This window comes from Felis catus, chromosome D1 (assembly GCF_018350175.1).
Source record: "Felis catus isolate Fca126 chromosome D1, F.catus_Fca126_mat1.0, whole genome shotgun sequence".
In the NCBI taxonomy this organism is placed as follows: Eukaryota; Metazoa; Chordata; class Mammalia; order Carnivora; family Felidae; genus Felis; species Felis catus.
This window is the reverse complement of record NC_058377.1, coordinates 17975615-18000326: the sequence shown is the minus strand read 5'-3', so window position 1 is coordinate 18000326 and position 24712 is coordinate 17975615. Positions and strand designations below refer to the sequence as shown.

The 24712-nt window shown below is 52.7% G+C and overlaps 1 protein-coding gene across 1 annotated transcript in view; it reads right to left on the bottom strand.

Annotated features, from left to right (window-relative positions):
* The window catches only part of GRIK4 (glutamate ionotropic receptor kainate type subunit 4), a 311988-nt gene extending 287943 nt beyond the window's left edge, over positions 1-24045 (bottom strand). The window contains 3 exon segments of the mRNA XM_045038428.1: positions 13265-13396; positions 19427-19532; positions 24022-24045. Coding sequence (XP_044894363.1) covers positions 13265-13346 — 82 coding nt within the window. The 5' untranslated portion in view covers positions 13347-13396; positions 19427-19532; positions 24022-24045.
* Between the last annotated feature and the right edge of the window lie 667 nt (positions 24046-24712).

Here is a 24712-nt window from a genome sequence, read left to right as displayed (position 1 = left end):
CACTCCTCATGAGAAGGCTTTCCAGGGGCTCAGCCTCCCGTCTTGGAGGCTGTCCAAACAGAGGAGCAGAATAATGGCCCCCAAAGACATCTACCCCCTAATCCCTGGAAGCTGCCAGTGTGTTACGTTGCATCTACTGTTGCAGATGTGATTTAGGTTATAGACCCTGAGATGGGGAGATTATCCTGGATTATCCCAGTAGGCTCAATATAATCTCCTGAGTTCTTAAACTCGGACAGCCTTTCCCGGCTGAGCTGCCACGTGAAAATGACTTGACCCCCAGCTCTGAGGATGGAGGAGAGGGGCCACGAGCCAAGGGATGTGGCAGACTCCAGAAGCTGGGAGCAGCCTTAGCTGACAGCCAGCAATAAAACGGAAACCTTGATTTTATAACTGCAAAGCACTGAATTCTGCCAAAAACTCAAATGAGCAGGAAACAGATTTTCCCCTAGAGCCCTCCAACAAGGATACAGCTCAGGCGACATCTTAGTTTTAGCCCAGCGAGAGCCATGCTGGACTGCAGAATTACGGACTGGAAGATAATGAATTTTTCTTGGTTAAGCCACTAAATTCATTGTAATTTGTTATGGCAGCAATAGAAAAACTACAGTTGTAATAATTGTGATTATAGTAATAATAATTAATAGGACTGCCGATAACTATTATTTATTGACCTATTAGTTATCAGGCACCACGCTAGCCATTTTGCGTGTGTTATCACACACATAAGCCTCAACAATCATCCAGGTTGAGTAATATTACTCCCCTTTTATACTAGAAAACAGCTGCCGAGTAATTTGTCCAAGGTCACATGCTGAAACTGTAATTCAATTCTGACTTTGTCAGTAAAGCCCATCCGCATTCCGTTACCCCATGGCGAGACCCAAGATGATGTCTGCCACGACGTTGAGCAAACTGTTGCTGTTTTTAAAGAAACAAAAAACAAATGAACTAACACTTCTTACGTATTACTAGATGCACACACCAGGTACAGCACTTCACACATCTCTCAATTAATGCAATAACGTCCAATGGCAAATTGTTATCTCCTGTGTACAGATGGGAAATTGAGTGCAGGAAAGGTGGTGTAATTTGCTTAAAGGAATATGGACAGTAAGGGAGAGTCATAACCATGAATTTTTAATCCAAGGCCGACTTGCTCCCTAGTGCCCAGGATATGAAGCCTCAAATGTGAACTCCAAGCTTCCCGAGGGGACCGCCCTTATGGCTTCCCAGTAAGACAGGCACTAGCTCATGACCCAAAAGGGAGCCTCCCACCCCAGGCTACCACCCCAAGCCTACAGCAGCGGCCCTCCAAGAGAGCCTGGCCCCCGCCTGCCCAGGGGCCGACATTGCTCTCTGGGCCAATGAGGAAGAAGCTGATTAAACACGGGAAGAGTTCCAATAGGGGCAATCCACAGATGCCTTCACTCATTTCCACGAACTCCACTTACGTCCACTTAACAATCTTAATTCCTTTGGCTCTCTGGCTTTTCCAAATTGGCTCTGACGGGGAAATTAGCATTCAACCACCATTTCCAGGTAAAGGTCCCTTTGGGTTCAGAAACCCCAAGAGCTCCACAAAGTGCAAGGAGAATTCCTCACTGGTGACCTTCGCAAAGCTCGCCCACTTGCCCAAAGTCTGTTGGTCTGAGACTTCCAGGTGGCTGCTGGTGGCAGGTGGGCGGGGGATGGGGTTGGGGGCCACCCGGTGAAATCCTCCTCCCGCACACACTGATGGCTGGTGCCTCTTTGGAACAACTCCTTCGCAGGGCTTCCTACTGAGGCCCCCAGGGCTGTATGTTTCCCTTTTCTGTCATCTCGGGGAAAATCCCTGTTCTTTCATCTGTGAGCTGAAAGCTCAAAGTCTCATGTTGTTAGATCCCTGCCACTGGGGCGAATTTATGAGTGTTGCCAGCAAAGTGGCATTCCCTCCCCTGCCCATGTCACTCCCTGCTTGAAAGACCATGTACTAGAAAGGATGGGAAAAGAAGATCTTGGAAGAAGCCACAGGGGTGACAACTCAGCAAACCTCCGGCACCAGGCTCCCTAACACAGGTGTGTTTACCCAGGTGACACTGGAGCATCCTGCTGCAGGAGCGACACCGGCTCTGGGTGTTGACAGCAAAGCCTAGCCTGTGAAGAGCCAGAGGGGGGCATTTCACAGGCATAGGTGCGACCTAGATGAACATCCTTTAGCCCAAAGACTGGTCAGCCAGGGCTTGGTGGGAATGGGTCCACCAGGGGCTCTGAACCTGGAGACCAGACCCCACTAGCCTGGAACAGATGCTTGCGTTCGACTAGAAGCAGTTAAGGGGAGGGCCTGCCTGTGATTTGGGGGCCATATGCTAACTGGGAAGAAGAAAAAGAAACCCATTCGGAGGAGGGTGACCAGGATGCTGAGAAGGAAGGAACAAAGGTACTGATGATGCATCTCTGGAAAAAAGGGAGACAGGAGGAGCTGTGAAATGACAGTGTTACAGATCTCAGAAATGCCATCACCGGGAAGAACAGAGACTGGCTCTGCATGCTCTTGAGGGACGGGCAGCGCTAGGACAGTAGGCGGAAGGCACAGACAGACAGATGTGGGCTCAGGAGAAAGAAAAACCCAGAGTCGGCACTACTCAAAGTGGAACGCGTTAGACTGGGGTCCCTGCCACCATCAAGATTTTGTGAATCTCAGCACAAGTGGACAGGCGGAGTTCAGCACTGGGAAAATCTGCTGGCAGACAGCAGGCAGGTACCCTGGCCAACGCCGGAAGCGTCAGGAAAGAGCTGGAAGCAGGTGGCAGGGTCGCAGCCGGGAGGCTGGGTCCAGATTCAGGTCCCCAGGCTCTCAGAAGACGGAGACCAGCAAGGCCCGACCACAGGCGCAGGGAAGCTTGCGCACAGGCAACACGTCAGAGTGAGGTCTCAGACTTGATGACAGGACAGAAACTTGAGCACCGCAGTGGCAGCACAGGTGGGGGATGATTGTAAGTCACCAGCCTGGTGTTTGGATCTGAGGGGACGAAGTAAGACCAGCAGCCAAGATTCGCTGTGATGCTGAGTCATTAAACTGCTGGCTTAGGCTTCCTCGGAATAGGATCAAGATTGGCCCCAGGACCCGGGGTTTGCTGCAGGGATCAGAGAACACAGGGACAGGGAACCAGCACTTAGAAAGGGGCACTTGTTCAGAACTGCTTCTGTGTCGAGGGAGAGTACCATCGTCCCTGGTTTCCAATAGCTGGCAAATTTGAAGCTCCTTTGGGGCGTCCCTTGGGGCCACGTTATTCATTTGTTCAGTAGCTATTTAGTGAGCACTTTCTATACACCACGCACTATCTGACATGCTGGGCAAGTAGCAGAGAACAAAACAAAGGGCTTTTCCTGACGGGAAGACTCAGACGATAAGCAAGTAGGACCAGTTTGTCAGGTGGTGATAAGCGCCATAGAAAAAATCAAGCGAGCGAGGGAGAGAGGGGGTACTGTGGGGCAGGGCGTGGCCTGCAGGAGGTGACAGTGGACCATGCAGATATCCAGGGAGGAGAGTTCTAGGCAGAGTGCCCAGCAAATGCAAAAGCGCTGAGGTGAGAGAATACCTGGCACGTCTGAGAGGAAGCAAGGAAACCCGTGGGGTCGGGGTTGGTCTGGAGTGAGCAAGAGACGGAGCGGAATGGGATGGAAATGGAAAAGTAACACAACGGTGGGGCACATCGTGGAGGGACGCTTGTGGGACGTCCCTTGTGGGACGCTGGAAGGATGTTTCCTTTTACTCTGACGTGAGATGAGAAGGCCCTGGGGAGGTCAACAGAGGACTGACAGGATCCAACTTACGTTCTGAAATAACCATTCTTGCTGCCATTTTGAGAAACAAAAGTGACCGGGCAAAGCAGGAAGCCTTTGCGGTGACCCAGGTGAGAGGTAATACCGTCTTGGAACAGGAAAGCAACTGTGAGGTGGTAAGAAGCGGCTGGGCTCTGGGAAGAGTTGGAAAGTAGAGCAAATGGGATTATCTGGTGGAGAGGACGTCTGAGAAAGACAGGGTCAAGCGTGACTCCAAAGGTTGAGGTCTGAGCCCAAACAGATCGAATGGCACTCCCATTCAGGAAATGGCGGAGATGGGAGGAGCAGCAGGCACGGGGAGAGGAATCCACACCCCGATTCTGGATATGTCAAGTCTGGGTTTCTCTTAGCCATCCACATGGGGAGGGTAACCAGGTGCAGGAGTCTGGAGTTGGGGGAGAGGTGGGAGCTGGACAGGAGAGGAGAGAGCCATAAACCCGTAAAGCCCTGAGCTGAATGAGGTGTCTAAAGAGCGGGTGTGCAGGGAGCTGTCTTAGAACCCTACAGCGCATCCATATCCAGAGGTCAGAGAGCTGAGGAGGAACCGGCAAAGGACACCAAGAAGGAAGAGCCGGCAAGGCAGGGCAAGAATCAAGACAGGAGTGTGACCAGAAGTCAAGAGTAAGAAGGTTTTGAGGAAGAGGGAGCGAGGAGCTACGTCCGTGCTGCAAGATGAGGCCTGGGGACAGATGACTGGATGTAGCCAGGCGGGCATCCCCGGTGGGGGCAACGTGCGGGAGGGGGTCCTACTGAGACGGTAAGAGAGAAGAGGGAATGGAGGCAGCTTTGATCAGGCAATTCTCTTGCAGAGTTTCCATGTAAAGGGAAGGAGGGAAATAGCGGCTTAGCTGACGAGGGATGTGGGACTAGGGTGGTTTTTAAGATGGGAGAGCCTTCAGATCCCTTAGCCAGGACCTGGCACCATCACCCCAGCATGGGAAGCCCACCTAGAGATGGGGGGGGGGGGACGACAGAGCTCATCAGGATGCTCTTCGGCTTGTGGGGTCGATGGAATTCAAATAAGGGACAGATGGGTATGCATCAATGACGACACATGCACAAGCACAAGCACGGGAACATTCGTGCGACTTGCATGGAAGATTCTGGAAGCAAGAGCTTTCCCAACCAGGTGAGGATTCTCAGCTCTGAGCAAGAGATGAATTTAAAGCAGGGTTTAGAAAAAGGGAAGTTGGGGGGGGGGGCAGGGTGCTGGGTGGCTCAATCAGTTAAGCATCCGACTTGGGCTCAGGTCATGATCTCACAGTTCATGGGTTTGAGCCCCGTGTCAGGCTCTGTGCTGACAGCTCAGCGCCTAGAGCCTACTCCAGACTGTGCATACCTCTCTTTGTCCTCCCCCTGCTCACACTCTGTATCTGTCTCTCTTTCAAAAATAAATATATTTTTTTTAATTTTAAGAAAACGCTGCTAAAAGGAAAAGGGGAAGGGCGCCTGGGTTGGCTCAATCGGTTGAGCGTCCCACTTTGGCTCAGGTCATGATCTCACGGTTCATGAGTTCGAGCCCCACATCGGGCTTGCAGACGGCGCAGGGCCGGCTTTGGATCCTCTGCCTCACACTGTTCCGAGTGCTTTCTGTGTGGCAACTTACCGGCCTCTCATAAATGCCTGAGGTGGGACTCCTGTTGCCCCACCTTATAGACGAAGAAATCGAAGCACTGAGTTATCAAGTGCTTGCCTGAGGTCACACAACCAGTAAAGGGTGGAGCTCAGACTCAAACCCAGGCAGTCTGGCTAGAGCCCACGCTCTGGCATCGACATCTACACGATGCTGGAACCTTCCAGAGCCAACCCCAGTGCTATCCACAACACACCTGGCTCCGTGCTCCCTTGGCCCGCCAGCTGCCGATAAACTTGGAATAGCCATGGGAGACACCTGGGCGAGCCCTAGCAGAAGGGATGAAGAGAAAGAGACCCACAGGGACCCTGTCATGGGTTGCCACAGATGGTCACTCGCCCCCCAGTCGCAGGTTTCCTCAGTAGGAGCACACGGAGCCAGAGGAGCTGAGAGCATGTGGCTAATGTCTGCCCTCAGGGTAGAGTTTCAGAATGGTGAACCTCTCCTCCGAGAAGGGTAATGCACACAGAGAATCTCAACGCCAGAGAGCCCCAGCCAGGGCTGTAGCGCCTCCCAAATCTAGCACAGTGGCACCATCTGCCCGGCCAGGGGCTTGGGTATGCCAACACAGGCACATGCTGTGCCCCAGCTGGTCTGGGCTCTCTTCCCTTTCCACAGCCCTCTTCGGTGGCGTGGGCTTTGTGGGCCTCGCCAACCCAGCCACCATGACAGCTGGACCCCATGACTCAGCTCCACGGGAAGAAGCACACAAGACGACACGGGGTGGGGGGGGCTGCTGAGCAGCCTGACAGGTGTCTGCATCCTTCCCGATGCCCAGCGTTCCTCAGCAGCCAAGGCCCAGGCCCTGTCAAGCTGGTACGGGTCACATGCCTCCTCCCGCAGGCCGGAGTAAGTGTGGCCGCTGTCTTGCCCGGAGCCAAGCCGCAGGGATGTCTGGGCTCTGCTCGTGCACACCTGTGCTTCCCACCCACTCAGGCTCGCACACACCCAGGCACTTGGCTGAGGTCTGGCAACAGCTCCCACTGGTGCCCATGCTTCTCCGACTCCCCCATCAGCGGCCACGGGGAGACAAGAAACACCTAGACAAATTTCCACTGACGAAGTGAAAAGAATCCGCAGGGCTCTGTGTCTTATCTGGCTTGCCCATGCAACTGGGGCCAAATGAGGTCATGGCCTAAGTTCAGTAGATGGTCACCTCCATCCTAAGGCTTATTAATGGCTGTTAATGAGAACACGATGATAATGGACTGTCTCCCTATGGGAGTAGGAGAACAGACCAAAGGCCAAAGCATTCTATCCCAGAATCCCAGGTTGAAAGTGGTCTTAGAGGTAACAGGCCCAACCCCCACCTGGATGCTGAAATCCCCGTCCAAACTATCTGTGGCCACCTCCAGCTGTACAAGCCTCGGTACCCAGCACAGGTCATTCCGTCCATCTAACAAGCGTTTCTTTACAACAAATCCAAATTTCTTCCCATAATTTCTACCTTCTCCCCACACCCCCCCCCCAAATAGAGCTTGCTAACGATTCACTCCCACTGTGAGGGGCACAACGAGAGCCCAGGGGGAAGCAGGCCGTTCTAGCACAAGTGACCAGCGGCAGCCACACAAAATTAGCCATAATCCGGGAACACCAGACCATCCCTTCGCTCTGATAGCCCTGCTCCCGGGACCTTTCCCGGTTTTGTCCCAGAGATCAGTCACGATGTATTTAAGAAAACACAACATTTCCTACTTACTTGCCTATCTCCTTTAGCTCAGCCTGATTTCATGAGGTCCTGGGTGTCGGCACGCTGGCCTCTGGTGGCTCTCGGTCCCACCCATCAAGAGAATACTGCCAACAAGCTATTCAAGACTCTGTCACTTTGGCTGTCTATACTGCCTCTGCTCACCAGAACCGCTCAGCCACCACCTGGGCTGTGCCCTCTCCTCTCCTCCCTTTGAAGCCACCACTCTCCTCCGTATGAGCTTGGGCAAGTCACAAACTCTGGGAACCTCAGGATCTTCTTCCATTAGATGTGCTCCCTCCCACCTGCCTTGAAGGTTGTTGGGGAACTTGAATTCATACGTGTGTAAGAACACGTTAAACACTGCAAACCACGGCACAAATGCCACCAGGCACCTGGGAGTCAGGAGTTGTGACACCTGCCAAAGGGACCCTTTGCTAACTTCCTTCACCTGATTGGGAACTTGGTTTTTCTTATCAGTAAAACGAAGCCCGTCTGTACCAAATTCAATCCCCACTTGTCCGCAGAAGAGACCGTGGCCGGAAGCCGTACTTCACAAAAGCGTTCTGGAAAGGCTAAGAATTTAAACTTCCTGAAGGCATCCTGTGTGAGGCTCTTGGAAGAAGACAGGCTGCAGGTGAAGGCAGGTGATGACATCGTGGGCTGAGTGACTCCACACAGAACACTGGGTGCCTGCGTAGATACAGCTCAGGCTCCCTGCTCCCCACTGGAGCTGTAGCAGCAGGGGTGAGTCAGGAGGCAGGGAGAGACAGCCTTGGACAAGCATACATGCTGTAGACACACACACACGTGCACACACACACACACACACACACACAACTTTTTTGGTAAGATATTTACTCTTCTAATTACATGTTATACACTTATTGTTAAATAAAGCTGCTTGCTTTTTTTGAGCACTGACCACTATCTGGGGAGGGAGAAATCTGACAGGTCAGCTCAAGTTTCAAAACTTGCCATCAGTTCATGCATCCAGCAAACATTTAGAAAGTATGACTATGGGGCAGGCACAGTGCTAGACCCAGGAATACGGACGTAATAAGGCAGACACAAATCCCCTAGGGTGCTGGGCAGGGGAGAGAGCGGTGTCTCAGAAATCTTTCTAGGAGACAGATGAAGGAGAAAGTCATCAATTTCTATTTGTCACTAATGTGAAAGACCAATTGATTGCCTGTATGGGTGACTCAATTTGGAAAAGCGATGAAAAGTCACGTGCCCATCAAAATTCCATAAATCACATCACGTGGCAACATTAAGAGAGCCCCTCCTCAAAAACACCCCCTCGTGAATCTTTTGCAAGACACAGAATTCAGCTGGCAGATTTGGATCTCCGTGTGTCAGATATATTTAATACACGGCAGAACAGGATAAAAAAAAAACAAACAAACTGTTTTTTATCCTTCCCTCTTACCTCCCCCAGTTCTCTTATTATCTCCATCTTTATAACATTTGAATGTTCTATGTTTAACGTTCTCTCTCCAGGACTTGGAGCTCATTGGGGGAAACCAACCAAGTAAAAAATGGTAGTTGTAAAGCGCCTGGGTGTCCTAGTAAGGCAGAGTGTCAAATAAATCCAGGCTCTTGCTACTTTCCCACCCAGGGAAACTTTAAACAAGAAAGAGATCCAATTGCTCCAAAACCTGCTGGTGTGTCTGATGCCACCCACACTCCTTAGGACTTCTGTGCCACGACAAGCAAGGCTCTCAAATCCCCAGCCCTCAGTTTCCCCATCTGTGAGATGGACTTTCTCTGTGCCCAGAGGAGATTATTTGCGGGTAAAAGAGTCGACCAGAAGCTAGAACGCCATCAGCAATGGCTCCATCTGTCAAATCCTTTACCAGGTAGAACACGCTAGAGTTAGTATGACAGCTCCAATAATGGGATATCCCTACTGTCCCCGGGGGTGTCCCGGCCACAGTGAAGGAGAGTAGAAAGAGACAGCTTTGGGGACAGGTTCAAATTTCAGTATCTATGTGACCTTGGACGAGTCCTTTGAACTCTCTGAGCCTTTGTGTCTTCATCTGTAACATCGGGTCGTTAATTCTGACACGAAGATTGCCCTAGATCTGTGAATACTAGCACGGTGCCCGGCAGACAGTAAAGCCTGTCCGAGTGGGAGGTACTCTGGTGATTGTTGTCCTGCCGCCATATCCTCAGTGCTTGGCACAGAGCACTCAACAAACACCCGTCCAGCGAATTAATAAATGGAGAACTATATCACCGTACTTATCATTACAGCCAAAATCTGCTTTGGAACCCAATCAGGATCCTCAGCCCACTCCTCTTCTCCATTGTCAATGACAGATGGACATTTTCTCCTTCTCCTCTCTCTCCTTTCTCTTCCCCGTCCTCCAGTAGGTCTATGCCTTTAAGCGTATATACGTAAGATCAGAAGACAGTACTTTAAAACGACAATACCAAGCACGTTCTTGGGGAAGCAGGTCTTGCAAGGGGCCAGGGACCCATCCGCACATCCCATTCATTGAGTCTGAGTGATACACTTGCATACGCGAAGTGTGTCCAAGGTCGATCGCCCTTGGAGTTCCGAGTCTGGTGGGAAAAGGCCAAAACAGCTACAACCCAGTAGGTGCTGGAACAGGCGTTAAGTACCAGGGAATGGGAAAATGGCAGGTAAGAGATGATTTCTCCCCAGGAGGGACGGGGTAATCGCGAGAAAGGACTCTGCAGAGGAAGAGCTGCTTAAGCCAGGGAGAGCAGTGATGGGAGAGGAGGAGAGAGAGAGGAGAAAGAAGAGTAGTGGTGGTTGTTTTCCAGGCAGAGAAGACGGAATGGGAAGAGCTGATCCCAGGCACGCGAGGCCGGTGGGGAAAGCCCAGAGTCAACCTTCCTGGTATATCTGGGGAACAGCGAATCAGTGTGGCTGAAAGACGGGCCGAGGAAGGAGTAACAGGAGACAGTCTGGAAAGCTAATACTCAATACTTGGAGTATTGGAATACTTGGAAAGCTAAGTACTCAACACTTCAGTACATTGAGTACTTAATGTGTTCTGGGCAAGGGTAACCTTTGCTCATGTCAGGAACAGGATGGGAGAAAACCACCAGAGACAACACTGTTGACGGTGAATCTGCTTCCCCGGTGGCCAGGGGACCCCGCCAGTGGGCGGCCAAGAAAGCAGTGTAAGAGGGGTCCAGGAGACTGGGTTCTAGGGCCGGCTGCCATCAGCCTGGCCACCTACTCGCGATGTCCCCTTTAGCCCGTCTTCCTCATGGATAAAATGAGCAGCTTAGAGAATGGGATCCTCAGAATCCTTCATGGCTCTAAGATAGGATGATGAACCTTCGAAGGAATGACGGGCTGTAGAGATGGGGTGGGGTCTTCTCTGAGCACTTATTAACTTGTGGCTCCCACAGTCATCACTCAGAGAACCCAGAGGGACAGAAGCAAAATCAAAAGACATTTTCAGAAGACAGATGACTGAAGGGGGCTGACATATGTGTGAGAGTTTGGGGAATTTATGCAGGCAGCCTCACAGTCATAAATAAAATCCCTTTCTCTTACCCAAAACCTCATTCGGGGGGTAAACACCGGGCACTGTAATAGACAATTTGGCTGTATCTCCCGCCCCGTGCCTCACTTGAATGAAAAGCAAGAGTCCCCAGGCACGGTAATGGGTCTGGCGGCCTCTTTACAAACATCCATATTGTCACCGGCGGACAAGCAGGGCTGAGGATGGAACAGGACGGGCAATTCATCTCTGAGATTCCTCACCCCTTCACACAGCCTCACCCTCCCAGCTATCTATCCTGAGGCGGAGGGGTTTGGAAGGAGCCCAGATCACCAAATGCGGGGAGACGTGACCCTGCGGGAAAGGGGATGAACAGCACCCTCTGCAGGTCGGGGGAGACTCCTGCACCCCCCACCACCCGTGCTGGCCCAGCCCACTGTGCACAGGGCTGCCTGCTGACAAGCACAGCTACTTGTTTTCTTGACCTACTTCTCTTCCCATCCCTGCCCCACTCCAGATCCCCTCCGGAGCCCACAGTAATTAGCACCTTTCCATCCATTAGGTTCAGGAGACTTTTAGAAAAGCTCCCGGCCCCCAGGATGACCAAGGAGACGGCAAAACGGGTCCTGGCACTGTGGCTCTGGTTTTCCTTTTCTTTTCTTTCTCTTTGTTGGCTTAACTCCGCTTCCTGGCCTCTGCAGGGGATCGGGCCCGGTTTGACCTTCCAGCCTGGCTGGAAACCGGCTGCAAGTGGCCTGGCGTGAACCAAAACACAGAGGGCCAACAGAGTCTTGACAGAACTGGACAAGCGATGCTCCAGGGGTGGGTATGGGAGCACGAAGGGTCCCTTTGAAGCCCTCCGTTGTCAGCGTAGCAGCCAAGAGAGGGCTCTGTCAGCTCCTCTCTCTGCTTCCCTCCCAGAGAACAAGTGTCAGGAGAGCCAAGGCCGTGAGGCGCTGCCGTTTCTGGCTCAATCCCTTTCCGCTTCCCATTAGCGACAAATGGAAATTGATGGGTTACCGCTTTATCCACTCGTTGAGAGGGGGAGAAAACCTCGCAGCAAATGCTGAATAACTGTAGGCATCTTATAAATTAAGCATCTTAAGGAGATGAACCGTTTTGCATTGCTGCTAAGCAGAATTAAATTAGGTTTTGAAGTTTCGGTAGAAACGAATGGGGAAGAGGGAGGGAAGATTTTGGTTTTTTAATTCCTTTTCTCTAAGCATGCAGAGTGGCACGTCGAGGGCAGGGTGAGGGGAGGAACTAAGTCACCTGTCTGCATTTCTGATTCCAATCAGCTGCTGCTGCATATGCATGGCGAAATGAGCCCACAAGTTCACACGGGACAGCTCGCTGAGATGCAGTTCGGCCTCTGGCCCGTGGTGCATGGTCTCACCAGGTCTCGGCTTCTGGCTCACCTCTGCCCACCCTGGGCATCCCAACCACCATCAGCGCGCCAACCTCTGGGACTGTGGACCAGTCCTGATTGCAGGCGGAGGAATCCTGCAGCTTAAAGCCAATTCCCTGGGACTCGGCGTCATGATAGCTTCCTTCTGTATCAGCCTCTAAAGCTTTCAGGTTCAGGTTTAGGATCTAGGATCCTGCCTTGTTGACGCTACCCCATTTCCCCCCCTCTGCAGCTCAGTGTGGGAAGAGGGGCATCGGTACCCGTCTGTATAACTCGCCTAGGTCTGAGACCTTCCAGGGCTGTTGCCCAGCCTTGCTCCAGGGGTCCCGCTGTTAAACCAGCTTTCCTAGGACCAACGACCCACCTGCCTGGGCTTCTCACCGCTGTGCCCCCTTCTGTCCCCACTGACCCCCTTCCCCATACACACACACAATTCCCCAATCCCTGACACTCCACGTCAGTCCTGGGCCATCAGACGACCACACAGTGTATGCCGGACTGAACCAACTCCTTGTCCCTGAGGCTGACGCTGTGTCCCCGGGACCCAGATCAGCAGCGCCTCAGCCTGCAGTTAACGCGCCTTGCTCGGTCCTGGGGAAGAAGAGGCACTTGATTTCCCAGGCACTCCCAGTCCTCGCTCTAGGGACGAGGTCGCTGACAGGGCAGGTGGCAGCATTGCCTGCCCACACCTTGAGTGGGCATCCCAGCAGCAGCAAGGCCAGGGAGAGAACATGTGTCACTGAAGGGGCCTTGCCTTCCCTCTCCAGAATCAAGCCAGATACCAAGTCAAGGGTCCCGCCAAGGAGTTGGCCAGGGTCACTAAGAGCACTCCCTGACTTGATCTGAGGCACACTCTCTGGGGAGGGGAGGGGAGGGGAGGGGGAGATCTCTTCCCTGATCTCCAGCCCTGGATCTGGAATCCCCACGGCTCCTCCCAACCTCCTCCTTCCCCTAACAGCTGCCCCTTCGTGCACCAGGCCGAGCCTTTCACACACTGCAACTGGGGACTTGGCACCCTTAGTCTCACAAGGGGGCTGGGCACATTGACCAGACCGGAGCTGTGCGCCTGTCGGCTGCCCCCCTGCCACCACTCCTGCTAGCCAGGCTAAACTCAGGAGGGCACAGTGTGGGGCCAGATGTCCCCGGTGGACACCTGGGATTAACAGGAGGAGGCATCCCCCAGGGCTGGGCTGTCCCCAGGGGGCCGTATGAGCAGCACTTACCGATCCTCAAGGAGTGTGGACTGCAGGCGACCATCACGAGCCACGCGGGAAGCAGCACCAAAGGCGCCGAGACGCGGGGCATCTTCTATGAATCCTCATGGAGCCCTCTGCTGGTCTGGGCATGACATAACTCTGCGAGAGAGTGGGGAGGGGTGGGGAGCAGGTGAGTCCCGTGCCCCTGCTAGGTAGCCACCCACCCAGCCCAGCGACTAGAGCTGGTGCCCAGAGGGCCCCCGGGGAGAGGGCCCGCAAGCCCCACCAGAACCGCCGGTGGGAGAGCTCCAGGCCAGCTCCGGGCCTCTGTCCTTCCTCCCTGTCCCCAGGCCCACAGAAGCCTCAGGTTCTAACTCCATCCCGCTGATCAGATCGGGGACACACGGGTGTAAAGGTGACTAAATGATGCGTGGGGCTCCACCGTTCTTAAATCTCTAACTGGGGATGAAAACCTTCATCCACTCTTACACAGGAGCCATGAGCGAGCAGAGGAGGGAGGGGTAGCAAGGCGGCGCCACGGCCCTGGGACACACTACACGCACCGCTCGCTGGGGAGTGGAGTGGGGACGGCGCCGCGTTCGAGTCCTGCTCCTCCACACGCTAGTTAGGTGGCCTTCCTGAGGACCTCTCTCGGCCACCCAACTCCCTGTCCTCACGGGTAAGACCAGCAGGACAACAGCCACGTGGTAGAGCGGTCCTGCAGATCGAGATAACGCCGGACAAGCGGCCAGGCTAGACAACAACAGTCCCTCCCTGGCACACGCGGGAGAGGTCTGTTCTCAGCAAATGCTGAGGACAGAAGCACGCACACCAGGTCATCGGCTGGTTTCCACACCTGCTCTTGCTACCTGCTGAAAACCAACCCCTCCCCATCCTTCTTGCGCCAACCCCTCTTCCTCCAGAGGCAGGCGGGCCTCTGACGTCAGAACCAGAGCTAGAGACGGGACTGGGGCGGGGGGGACCTCCCTGAGACCTCTCGGACACCCTGAGAACCGAGTCAGTAGCCTGCCAGCTGCACCCCATCAGTGGGGTGAAGGTGGGGCCAGGAAACACCTGGCTATGCCAATCCCGGGTCACCCTGGGTTAGGAAAGTAGTATTAAATGATTCTTCCTCCACCCCCTGGACAGACAACCCAAAAGATAGATGGGCAAAAGACTAGAGCAGGTCTCCCACTAATAACTACATCCAAATGTCTCTTAACATTTGAAAAGGCGCTCAGCTTCACTGGGCATCAGGAAATGCAATTTCAAACCACAGTAAGATAACACTATGCACCCAGTGGAAGGACCTAAAAAAAGGACAGTACACGGAATGCTGGCAGGGATGTGGAGCCCGTGGATACGACTCTAGAAAAACTGGTCTTTATGCTCTTGAAATCCGGAGTTTTGCACTTACCCTAATGCCCCAGCCGCCCCACAAGGAGTGTATTTTCAACAAAAATGCACGGATATGCTCGCCAGAGATGGAGTAGAATGATCATGGCAGCGCTCTCTGGATTCCTCCAAACTGGAAACTACCCAGATGGCCAGTAGCAGAATGGAGAAATACAGAGTACATTCGCATGATGGAATGTAACGTGGACATGAAAATCAACAATCAACAACCACACGTAACCGTCCGGATGAATCTCATGAACGTGATTTGAGCAAAAGAAGCCAGGCACAGCACAGTACGTCCAATAGGATTCTTTTTAAATTTTTTTTTTTCAACGTTTATTTATTTTTGGGACAGAGAGAGACAGAGCATGAACGGGGGAGGGGCAGAGAGAGAGGGAGACACAGAATCGGAAACAGGCTCCAGGCTCTGAGCCATCAGCCCAGAGCCTGACGCGGGGCTCGAACCCACAGACCGCGAGACCGTGACCTGGCTGAAGTCGGACGCTTAACCGACTGCGCCACCCAGGCACCCCAATAGGATTCTTTTTATAAAAAGTAGGAAAACGGGGGCGCCTGGGTGGCTCGGTTGGTTAAGCGTCTGACTTCGGTTCAGGTCACGAGCTCACGGTTCACGAGTTCAAGCCCGGCGTCGGGCTTTGCGCTGACAGCCTGGAACCTGGATCCTGCTTCGGATTCTGTGTCTCCCTCTCTCTGCCCCTCCCCTGCTTGCACTGTCTCTCTCTCTCAAAAATAAACAAACTTTTTTTTTTTTTAAGTACAACTGTTAGAGGTCCAGCAAGTGGTTACCCTTGAGGGTGGGCAGTGACCGGATGGGAACAGGTGGGGTCTTTTGGGAGTGCTGGCGATGTCCCGTTTCTTACTCTAGGTGGTGGTTACACAAGTGTGTTCAGTTTGTGAAAACGGAGCTCTATACTTACGATCACGTTCACTTTTCTGTGTGTGTGTTACAGACCTCGGGTAAGTCTGTTTACCCACATCCCCCTCCACCCCTCACGCACTCAATGTTCCAGCCACACCCAGCACTTGGCAGTTTCCTGTGCATACCTTGTTCGCTCTGCCTGATTCTCCTCTCCTGCACCCCTGCCCCTGGCCAGAATCCCGACCCTCTCTACGTACCCCTGCAGCGGCCTAGAGAGGCTTTGACAGAACGTCTCCCCATTGCTGCTGCCTTTATGTGCACACACATGGGATCAGCGTGGGCTTCCTCAGGGCAAGGACAGCTGCCAGCGTGCTGTTAAATCCCCATAGTCCACTTTACACAGCAGACGCACAGTTTGTACTTGTCCGATGGAAGTCCTCAAGCAATCACCCTGCTATTGGGAGTCAGAGGGAAATAAAGGTAAAGTTCAGAGGCAAAGACAGCTCTGCTTGTTGGCCAATCCGGCCCAGAATCTTTGTCTTTTAATTCATGGGTATTGGTGCAATGACAGATTACGGCAAATACCGTCTCAGGAAAAGCCTGACATTCTTACTCATTATGGATGAAGTTGATCGTTCGGTGATTGTCTCCCCAGTGCAATGCAAGCTCAAACAAAGGAGGGGGGACGGGGCAGAAATCTTGTTCCTCTGTCCTCAGGGCCCGGAACAGGGCCTGGCATATATTACAGCTGCCATAAATATTTGTTGAATGGATAAATGAATAAACGGTCAAAGAGGAAAGAACTGTAAAAATCTGGTTAGGCTATATAAAAGCAACACTAACCATAATCATTTATGTCAAATGCCTTCCATTTATGCCCGATCAGCACGCCGCATGGTAATTATTATTCAGACTGCTAAATAGGTGTCAGATTAGCCTGTGTAAATTCTATTTGATGACACAACTACACCCAGTTCGTGCGGGCCTGACTTCTGTCGTTCGTGGCGGAAGCCTAGCTAATTCTGGAGACCACGTGTGAGGACCACGATGTCTGAGGTCCCAGGCTGCTCTTCAGCCTCGACTGTATAACCCAGGGCACAAAGAAGAGAAAACAATCTCCTCTCAAACCTTGCAGGAATAAAAAGAGCCATCGTGTTACATGACTGTAACGCTCACTGGTTTGCAAACTTCTTTCCGCAGTCTCTTTCTTATTTTTTTTTTTAATTTTTTTTTTCTTTTCAACGTTTATTTATTTTGGGGACAGAGAGAGACAGAGCATGAACGGGAGAGGGGCAGAGAGAGAGGGAGACACAGAATCAGAAACAGGCTCCAGGCTCTGAGCCATCAGCCCAGAGCCTGACGCGGGGCTCGAACTCACAGACCGCGAGATCGTGACCTGGCTGAAGTCGGACGCTTAACCGACTGCGCCACCCAGGCGCCCCTCTTTCTTATTTAACATACAGGACAAACTCTATCACAGGTGAGGAAACTGAGCCCCAGAAAGGTGAAGTGCCCAGTTCAAGGTCACATGGCGGCTATGAGGCAAAGCCAGGGCTGGCCAGGTCTCTGACTCCACTGGCTTTTCTTGTCTAGCCTAACCACTTATATACGAGCACGAGAAGATGAAGCTTTCAGATTCTTTACCAAAAAGCACAACGAAATTTCAGGTCTTGTTTTCATTTTAATGTTTAAATGAATCTGGTCTTAGAACCAAAGAGGGCAGCCGTTAACAACTAAAAATATTTTTAAAACATTTTTAAATGTTTATTTATTTTTGAGAGAGAGAGAGAGAGAAAGAGTGCAAGCAGGGGAGAGGCAGAGACAGAGGGAGACACAGAATCCAAAGCAGACTCCGGGCTCTGCACTGTCAGCACAGAGCTCGATGCAGGGCTCAAACTCATGGACCGCAAGATCATGACCCGAGCCAAAATCGGACGCTCAACTGACTGAGCCACCCAGTCCCCCCTCAACTAAAAATATGTTAGTAGTTGGTTTTTTTTGTTTTTTTTTGTTTTTTTTTTTTAACATTTGAGAGACAGAGAAAGAGAGCATGAGCAGGGGAGGGGAGAAAGAGAGGGAGACACAGAATCCGAAGCAGGCTCCAGGCTCTGAGCTGTTTGTTAGCACAGAGCCCAATGCAGGGTTCAGACTCTCGAACCGCGAGATCATGACCTGAGCTGAAGTCGGACGCTCAACCGACTGAGCCACCCACGCGCCCCCAAAAACATTTAAATAATTTAGGGATAAAAAAGACATGATCCTGGAGATACTGCACCAAGGCCCGCTTCCCACTAACACTGTCCCTCCCTGGGGAATTTCTTCTCCTCCTGTGGCTCCTTACCACCTGCGTGGCGTGGCTTCTAAATCAGCATCCCATGCCCAGCGCTCTGCTGAATGCACAATACAGCTGCCTCCTGAAATTTCATCGGTGTTGCAGAGCACTTGAAACGCTCCCCGTCCCAGGCGAAAGGTATCCTCTCCACCACGCGCACCACCTGCTTCTCCTATATCTTCCTTCTTTGTAGGCGGCACCACACCCCACTCATCACCCAAGCCAGAAAGCTGAGAGACGCCCCAGATTGCTCCTTCCCCACACCCCATTCTGAGCAGTCACTACTTGCCGACAGCTCTGCCTCCGTGACCTTCTCTGCATCACCATGGACTCCCACGCTCTCCCCATCCGGATATTCTACGGCAGGGACCCAGACCTTGGCAATAGCAGCCTTCCTAGCCTCCTTCCCTCGGGTCTTTCCCTCCCTGGGTGGCTCCCCATTCGGCTGGGGGTGGGGATTCTTACTAAAACCCAAACACGATCATGACACATCCAGGCCCAGTCTCCCTGAGCTCTCCGCTGCCTCAGGGATCCAGGGCAAACTCCTCACTCCAACAGGCAAGCCCTTCGTGACCTGGCTCCCGCTCACCTGTCCCTAACGCCCCCCCCCCACACTGCACCTGACACTCTAGCAGAGCCTGAGCCCCGACTTCTCAAACATGTCATCTCTGTGCCAGCTTCCACACCGGATATGGCCTCAACCCGTGGTGGCCTGGGTTTCTATAGGCTAAACTGCATTCTCTCCCCTCTCCGGTTTTCTGTGATCCCTTCCCCATATGCTGCCACCAGGCCTGGAACATTCCTCATCAGGGCACACAACCTGCTACGAGGATGCTATCTTCCCACAGAACCAGCAGCAGTGATGGCAGGGACTGTGACAAGCACCTAGCATGCTACCTGGCACATAGCAGGTGCTCAACTAACATTGGTCAAATGAATAAATGGACAGATGACATCAAAAAGGCATTTGCTGGAGCGGCTGGCTGGCTCAGTCAGTAGAGCATCTAACTCTTGGTCTTGGGGTCATGAGTTCGAGCCTCACGTTGGCGACAGTTTACTTAAAAAAATAACAACAAAGGAGGCATTTTTTAAAAAGGCATTTGCTGAGTTTACACCAACATGAACTAAATTCCCGGTTTGACTCGTACATTTTGTACATTTGCTGCGGTTAAAACCAACAATCTATGCAGACATCACGGTATAGATCCGGGCAAAGAGTAATCACAGCATGGGGAGGGAAACAAGCATTTACTGCTCTTTTCGGGCAGAATTTAAGTTTGAAGCAGGTATCTAAGTATGGCTTCGGATCTCCCAGGGTCTCTGACAGTCCTCACCTGAATAGAGCCAGGCCTCACTAAGGTGCTTTTGGGAACCTAGAAGGCAGAGAATGTAAACACAGCCCTTTGCTGTGTCACTGAGGGCATGGTTCTAGACAACATGGGTAGTCTGCCCATCGGGCCACACCTGGATGGAAGCCAGGCTGGTTTTGGCTCTGAACCTGAGGGAACACTCCCAAGTAGTTGACTCCCCCTTCAAAGCCCACCTCCTCATCGGTTTACATGGGAGCAGCAATGCCTACCTCACAGGGTGATGAGCACCAGGAGAGCAGGGAACGCGTTGGAATTTTCCACGTGTGTCTCCAATGCCTCGCACAGGCTGGCACATAGTAGGCACTCAAAAAATATCTGTGGAAATAATGAAAGAATCCAGTCAGCTAATGCATGTGGAAAAGGCTCTGTCAGCATGGAGTGTTCCCTTGTGACTTACATTTGGAGCCCTTGCCCACAAGGAACTCCCAATCTAGACCCAATTTCTCCACGGCACAGGCTCCCCTGTGACCCTCCAGCTCTCACCGTCCACCATGGCAGGTAGCGCCTGATGGCAGGCACACTGCCCCATGAGTGCTGGGAAGACGTGCTACATACAGCCCCACCTCTGCTCTACCATTTACCGGCCCAAGATGTTTCCTCATCCAAACACCAAAAAGCAGATGTCACCACTTCTTCTGAAAGGAGAACCTAATTTCCATTTTTTTAGAATCTCAGGACAGGTCGGCTTCCTCAAGCCAGAGGATTCCTTGATGTCTCCAGACATCTCTGACTGCCCCCCTTCCATGCTTATATATATATATTTTTTTAAGTGTTTATTTTTGAGACAGAGAGAGACAGAGCGTGAACGGGAGAGGGTCAGAGAGAGGGAGACACAGAATCTGAAACAGGCTCCAGGCTCTGAGCTGTCAGCACAGAGCCCGACGCGGGGCTCCAACTCACGGAGTGTGAGATCTGACCTGAGCCGATGTCGGGTGCTTAACCGACGAGCCACCCAGGTGCCCCCTATGCTTATATATATTTTTTAATTTTTAAGTTTATTTATTTTGAGGGGCGAGCAGGGAGGAGAGGGGCAGAGAGAGAGAGGGAGAGAGAGAATCCCAAGCAGGCGCCACACTGTCCGCGCGGAGCCCGACGCGGGGCTTGAACTCAGGAGCCGCAAGATCATGACCTGAGCCGACGTCAAGAGTTGGTTGCTTAATCGACTGAGCTACCCAGGAGCCCCCATGCTTGTATTTTGAATGCACACTCTTAATCACTGCGACGCCTTCTCCCTCTTACTCACTGCGACGCCTCCGGCACCTGGACAGCGCCTGGCGCAATGGCTGCAAATACACCTCATGAAATGGGTGAATGAATGGGCGAGCGGCTCTTTAACTCTACGCTTACTGATGCCCTCTCTCTCCATCACCAGACTGTGATGGGATGCAAGGGAACAGCCCTTTTGGGTATCTTTCTGACACACCTGCCATGTTGCCTATACCGAGGAGAAGCTTAGTAGGTGTGCCTGTAGATCCCCAAGAGTGTCAGTTCGTACTCACAGACCGCACAGACTGTCCATGGCTCACGGTGTTCAGGCAGCGAGCACGCCGTCTGGACCCCCCCTGGCCCAGTTGTGCTAAATGGCCTCTCCTCTCCCGATTTGTCAGCAGTCCCTCTGCTAGTCCCTCTCTCGTCCTCACAGGCCGGTTACACTATTAATCGTGATTTTCCAGGGTGGGTCCGAGAGGAGGCTGACAGCAACCAGATGGTGTTTGGTGGCAGGGAGGACAGAGGAAATCAGAGGGGCAGCCAGATTAATTACAGGTTTCCTCTCATGTGTGGGCAACAAGATCTTGATTACTCCTCATGATGCTCCAGGCTCCTCAAGACAAATGGATGTGGGTTTCTCTGCTGTTCTGACCCCCCCCCCCCCCCCGGCTGGGAGAAACTCCTAGCAGCAGCCAACAGCGTGGACAGAGTGTGTAGGGAGGCAGGATGGCAGGGTGGCCAGGACAGGGGAGTGGAGCCCCCCCCACCCCCAGGCCCCATGGCCTCCTTAAGGGAGAATCAACCTTCAAGACCTGATACAGTTGGGCAGCATGCATAAGTATTCTGTGTCCCTGGCAAGTAGCATGACATAGGTCCGTCCCAGGAGGCAGGGACCTGAGTGCTCACTGGCTCTGGGAGATAGCTCTCCGGGCCTCAGTTTCTCATTCTGTAAAATGAGGGAATTGGAGTCAACGATCTCTAAGTTCTTTTAAGTTATGCCATTCCGCAGTTCTAGGAATTACACTCCGCGGTAATATGTGCTGAGTATTTACTTCCTCTGTGCAAACTACTATTTCAGATCCACTGCTCCTCAGAAGAGCCCTGTGAGGCAGATACTCTCGTTCTCTCCACCTGCAGACATGGAAACCAAAGGGGGGAGGCTGAGTGAGATCTACTAAGGTAACTCGCCTGGCCAACGGGAGCCCCAGGCCACCAGCTCCAGGACCTAGTCCTACTATCCTCTACATGCGCCTTCTCTCCTATCCCAAACCTGGCACACAGTTGATACTTGAGGAAATACTGCAAGTGATGATAATGATTATCATGATGTTGGAGAAGGGGAGTCGAATCCAAGGAGATCTAGGGCCCATCTGCACATTTTTCAAATCAGGGGACACAAGCAACAGAAAAATGAGTCTGAGTGTGTCCCTTGGCAACACGATCGGTCCAGGTGTCCTCAGTTTTTATCGTTTACCATCAGGAGATGCTCCCAGGATTTTGTGATGAGACTGTGCCAGGTTAGCCAAAGGTGGCTTGTGTCGCCCTCAGAGTTGGACCTGGCCTGACCCAGCCAGATAAAATACAGAGCCGTGGCTGGCCCAGCCCAGGCCTGATGTCAGGGGAGGACATTTAGGGAGGACAGCAACCCCAGGTATCTGCTAGTACTCAGGACATGTGACAAGGGACGGCTGTCCCCAATTCTTGGACACAAATGAGCAAGACATGGTGAACAACCAGTCTCCTTTCCCCGCCAAGCCGCCTCCTGTGTAGGTATCAGACTGATGCCCTCAATTCACTTCTAAACAACTGCCTCTTACCAGGGACCAGAACAGATGTCCCTGGCTTCCATTCCCGGACGCCACTATGTGTCCTTAAGCTGGTTACTCAACCTCTGAGAGCTTCATTTCCACAAACGTAAACCAAGGGCAATCGGACCTCCCTCGAAAAGCTATTGAACTAGTACTGCCATCAGTCAACGTGAACCTCCTTTCTTTCCTCTCTCCACCCGCATTCCGGGCTCCCTCCGGCCCCGTACACAGGTACCCTGGACCCCACCTGCATCCTCTCCCAACAAGACGGGCTCCCACGCCTCTTGCCACTGCGGGCAGGGGGGTAAGAACCTGCCAAATGCTACTCCAAGCCAACCCCGTACCACAAGCTTTCCCTGAAGAAGTTAGTCTTCCTTCCTCGCTCAGACTCAGCCTAGCAGAGGAAAAAGATCAGGGACTGGCGGTGGAGAGCTGACTTTGGCCCCATCTCTTAACCTCTCTTCTGTAAAGTGGGGAAATCCTACTCCTACCACCCCCCTTATAGCGTTGCCAAGAGGACCAAATGAGTGAATGAGCAGAGCACTACTTTGCAGGTGAGTGAAATGCTTTCTAAGCAAAACGGTGTGCATGCATATCGCTCCTTTCCGGTAGCCTGGCCAAGGTGTATAAATACGCTTAATACCGCTACAGGATTTATACTTTATTCATTCAACAGAATATTTCCACTGAGTATCTACCAGCAGGCATTGTCCAGGCCCTGGGGCTTACAGTCAGGGGAGGGATATTAATCCCACAGCCAGGGCACAGGTGCCACAAGTACAGACAATGGAGGAAAAGTGCAGGACGCTACAGAGTGTGTGACAGGGGGACCTCATGTGGCAGGAAGGGAAGGCTTCCCTGAGGACAGGATGTTCAACCTGAGTTGGCCAGGTCTCTCAATGGGGACAGAGGGAGCAGGGAGAAGGAGATCCCAGACAGAGGAACGACACGGAGGAGACTCGGACCGCTGGGGGAGGCCAGCGCAGTGCGTTTGGGAAATGGCAGGGGCGGGGCGCCTGGGTGGCTCAGTCGGTTAAGCGGCCGACTTCAGCCAGGTCACGATCTCGCGGTCCGTGAGTTCGAGCCCCGCGTTGGGCTCTGTGCTGACAGCTCGGAGCCTGGAGCCTGTTTCAGATTCTGTGTCTCCCTCTCTCTGCCCCTCCCCCGTTCATGCTCTGTCTCTCTCTGTCTCAAAAATGAATAAACGTTAAAAAAATTAAAAAAAAAAAAAAAAGGAAATGGCAGGGGATTCGTGAGGCTAGAAAACAGAAACATCTCCGTGTATCTGTTGTGTTTACGTCCAGTCTCCCTCATCAGGCGCCCCCAGGTCCCGGATATGGCTCTGCATCTAACGCCGGCTGCCTCCATGAACCTCGTACGGGACCTAGCTTCCTTCACAGGCAAGGTGAGGAGGCCACAGCATATGGATCTCTTTCCCGGTGCAAAGGACATGGCTACCGGGGAGAAGACGGGGAGTTAATCACCCGCCTTAGTGAGCCAGGAAGAGGATCCAGGGGTCGGATATGAAGGGCAAGACTGGCTCTGGATGGTGAAAAATGTCCCTGGCATTTATTTGAGGCCACTAGGCTGGGCCCTGGGGGAGACGAGCTCCTAGCAGAGACCACGTGAGCCGAGGCTTTGAAATAAAATTGCCCAGAGCCGGAGCCGTTGGTAACACATTTAGAGCAGAGAGACCTTGCAAGAGTGTCCACAGAGGAATAGAGAGTGAGCAGGGGACGAGGCAGTTGCAGAGAGAAGCTGCTTTTTCAGGACAGCATTTTAATTACCTGCAGATAAACACAGCTCTCCCTCTCCTGCTGTCTGGGTGTCTGGGAGGAGAGGGGCTATCCTGGAGAGGCTTGTCGGCACTGCAACCTTGCATACGGAGATCTGAGATCTGGAAAGGGCAGGCCGTGCAGCCTGGGAGAAGAGAAGGCTAGGCTGGGTGGGAGCTGCCTGACGCGGGGAGGGGAGGTGCCTCAGAATTTAACCATCCGAAGCCAGAGCTGGGTTATTTTAGACTCACAGGTGATGGTAAGCAGACACTGTCCCAGCTCCACTGAGGTTAAAGCCAGAGGAAAGTGCTCTGATGTTAGTGACAAAGAAGCAAGCCCGGACCTGAGAGCTGCTGGGTCCCAGACACAGAGCTGTCCCTTGGCCTGGCCCCACCACGCCCAAGTAGAGACCTCACTGCGTCTGTCCTGTCCACAGTCATGCGCATACCAGTCTTTTCGGTGTCTCTGACACCATTGGCAGAAAGTAAGGTCCTGTCGTCTTTTCCTAAGTCCTAGCCAGAACAGGGGACAAAGCAGCTGTCCCTAGGTGTATTCATTCCTTGGGGAAGCCTGGGACATTCCCCTTGTACTCCCAAGGGTACGGGAGGAGTCAGGGTGAGGAGGATAAGGAAGCTAGATATTGTAAAATAAAGGTGCACCAAAAAGTAAGGGGTGTCCCCTTCCAGAGGCAAAGCAACTGGGC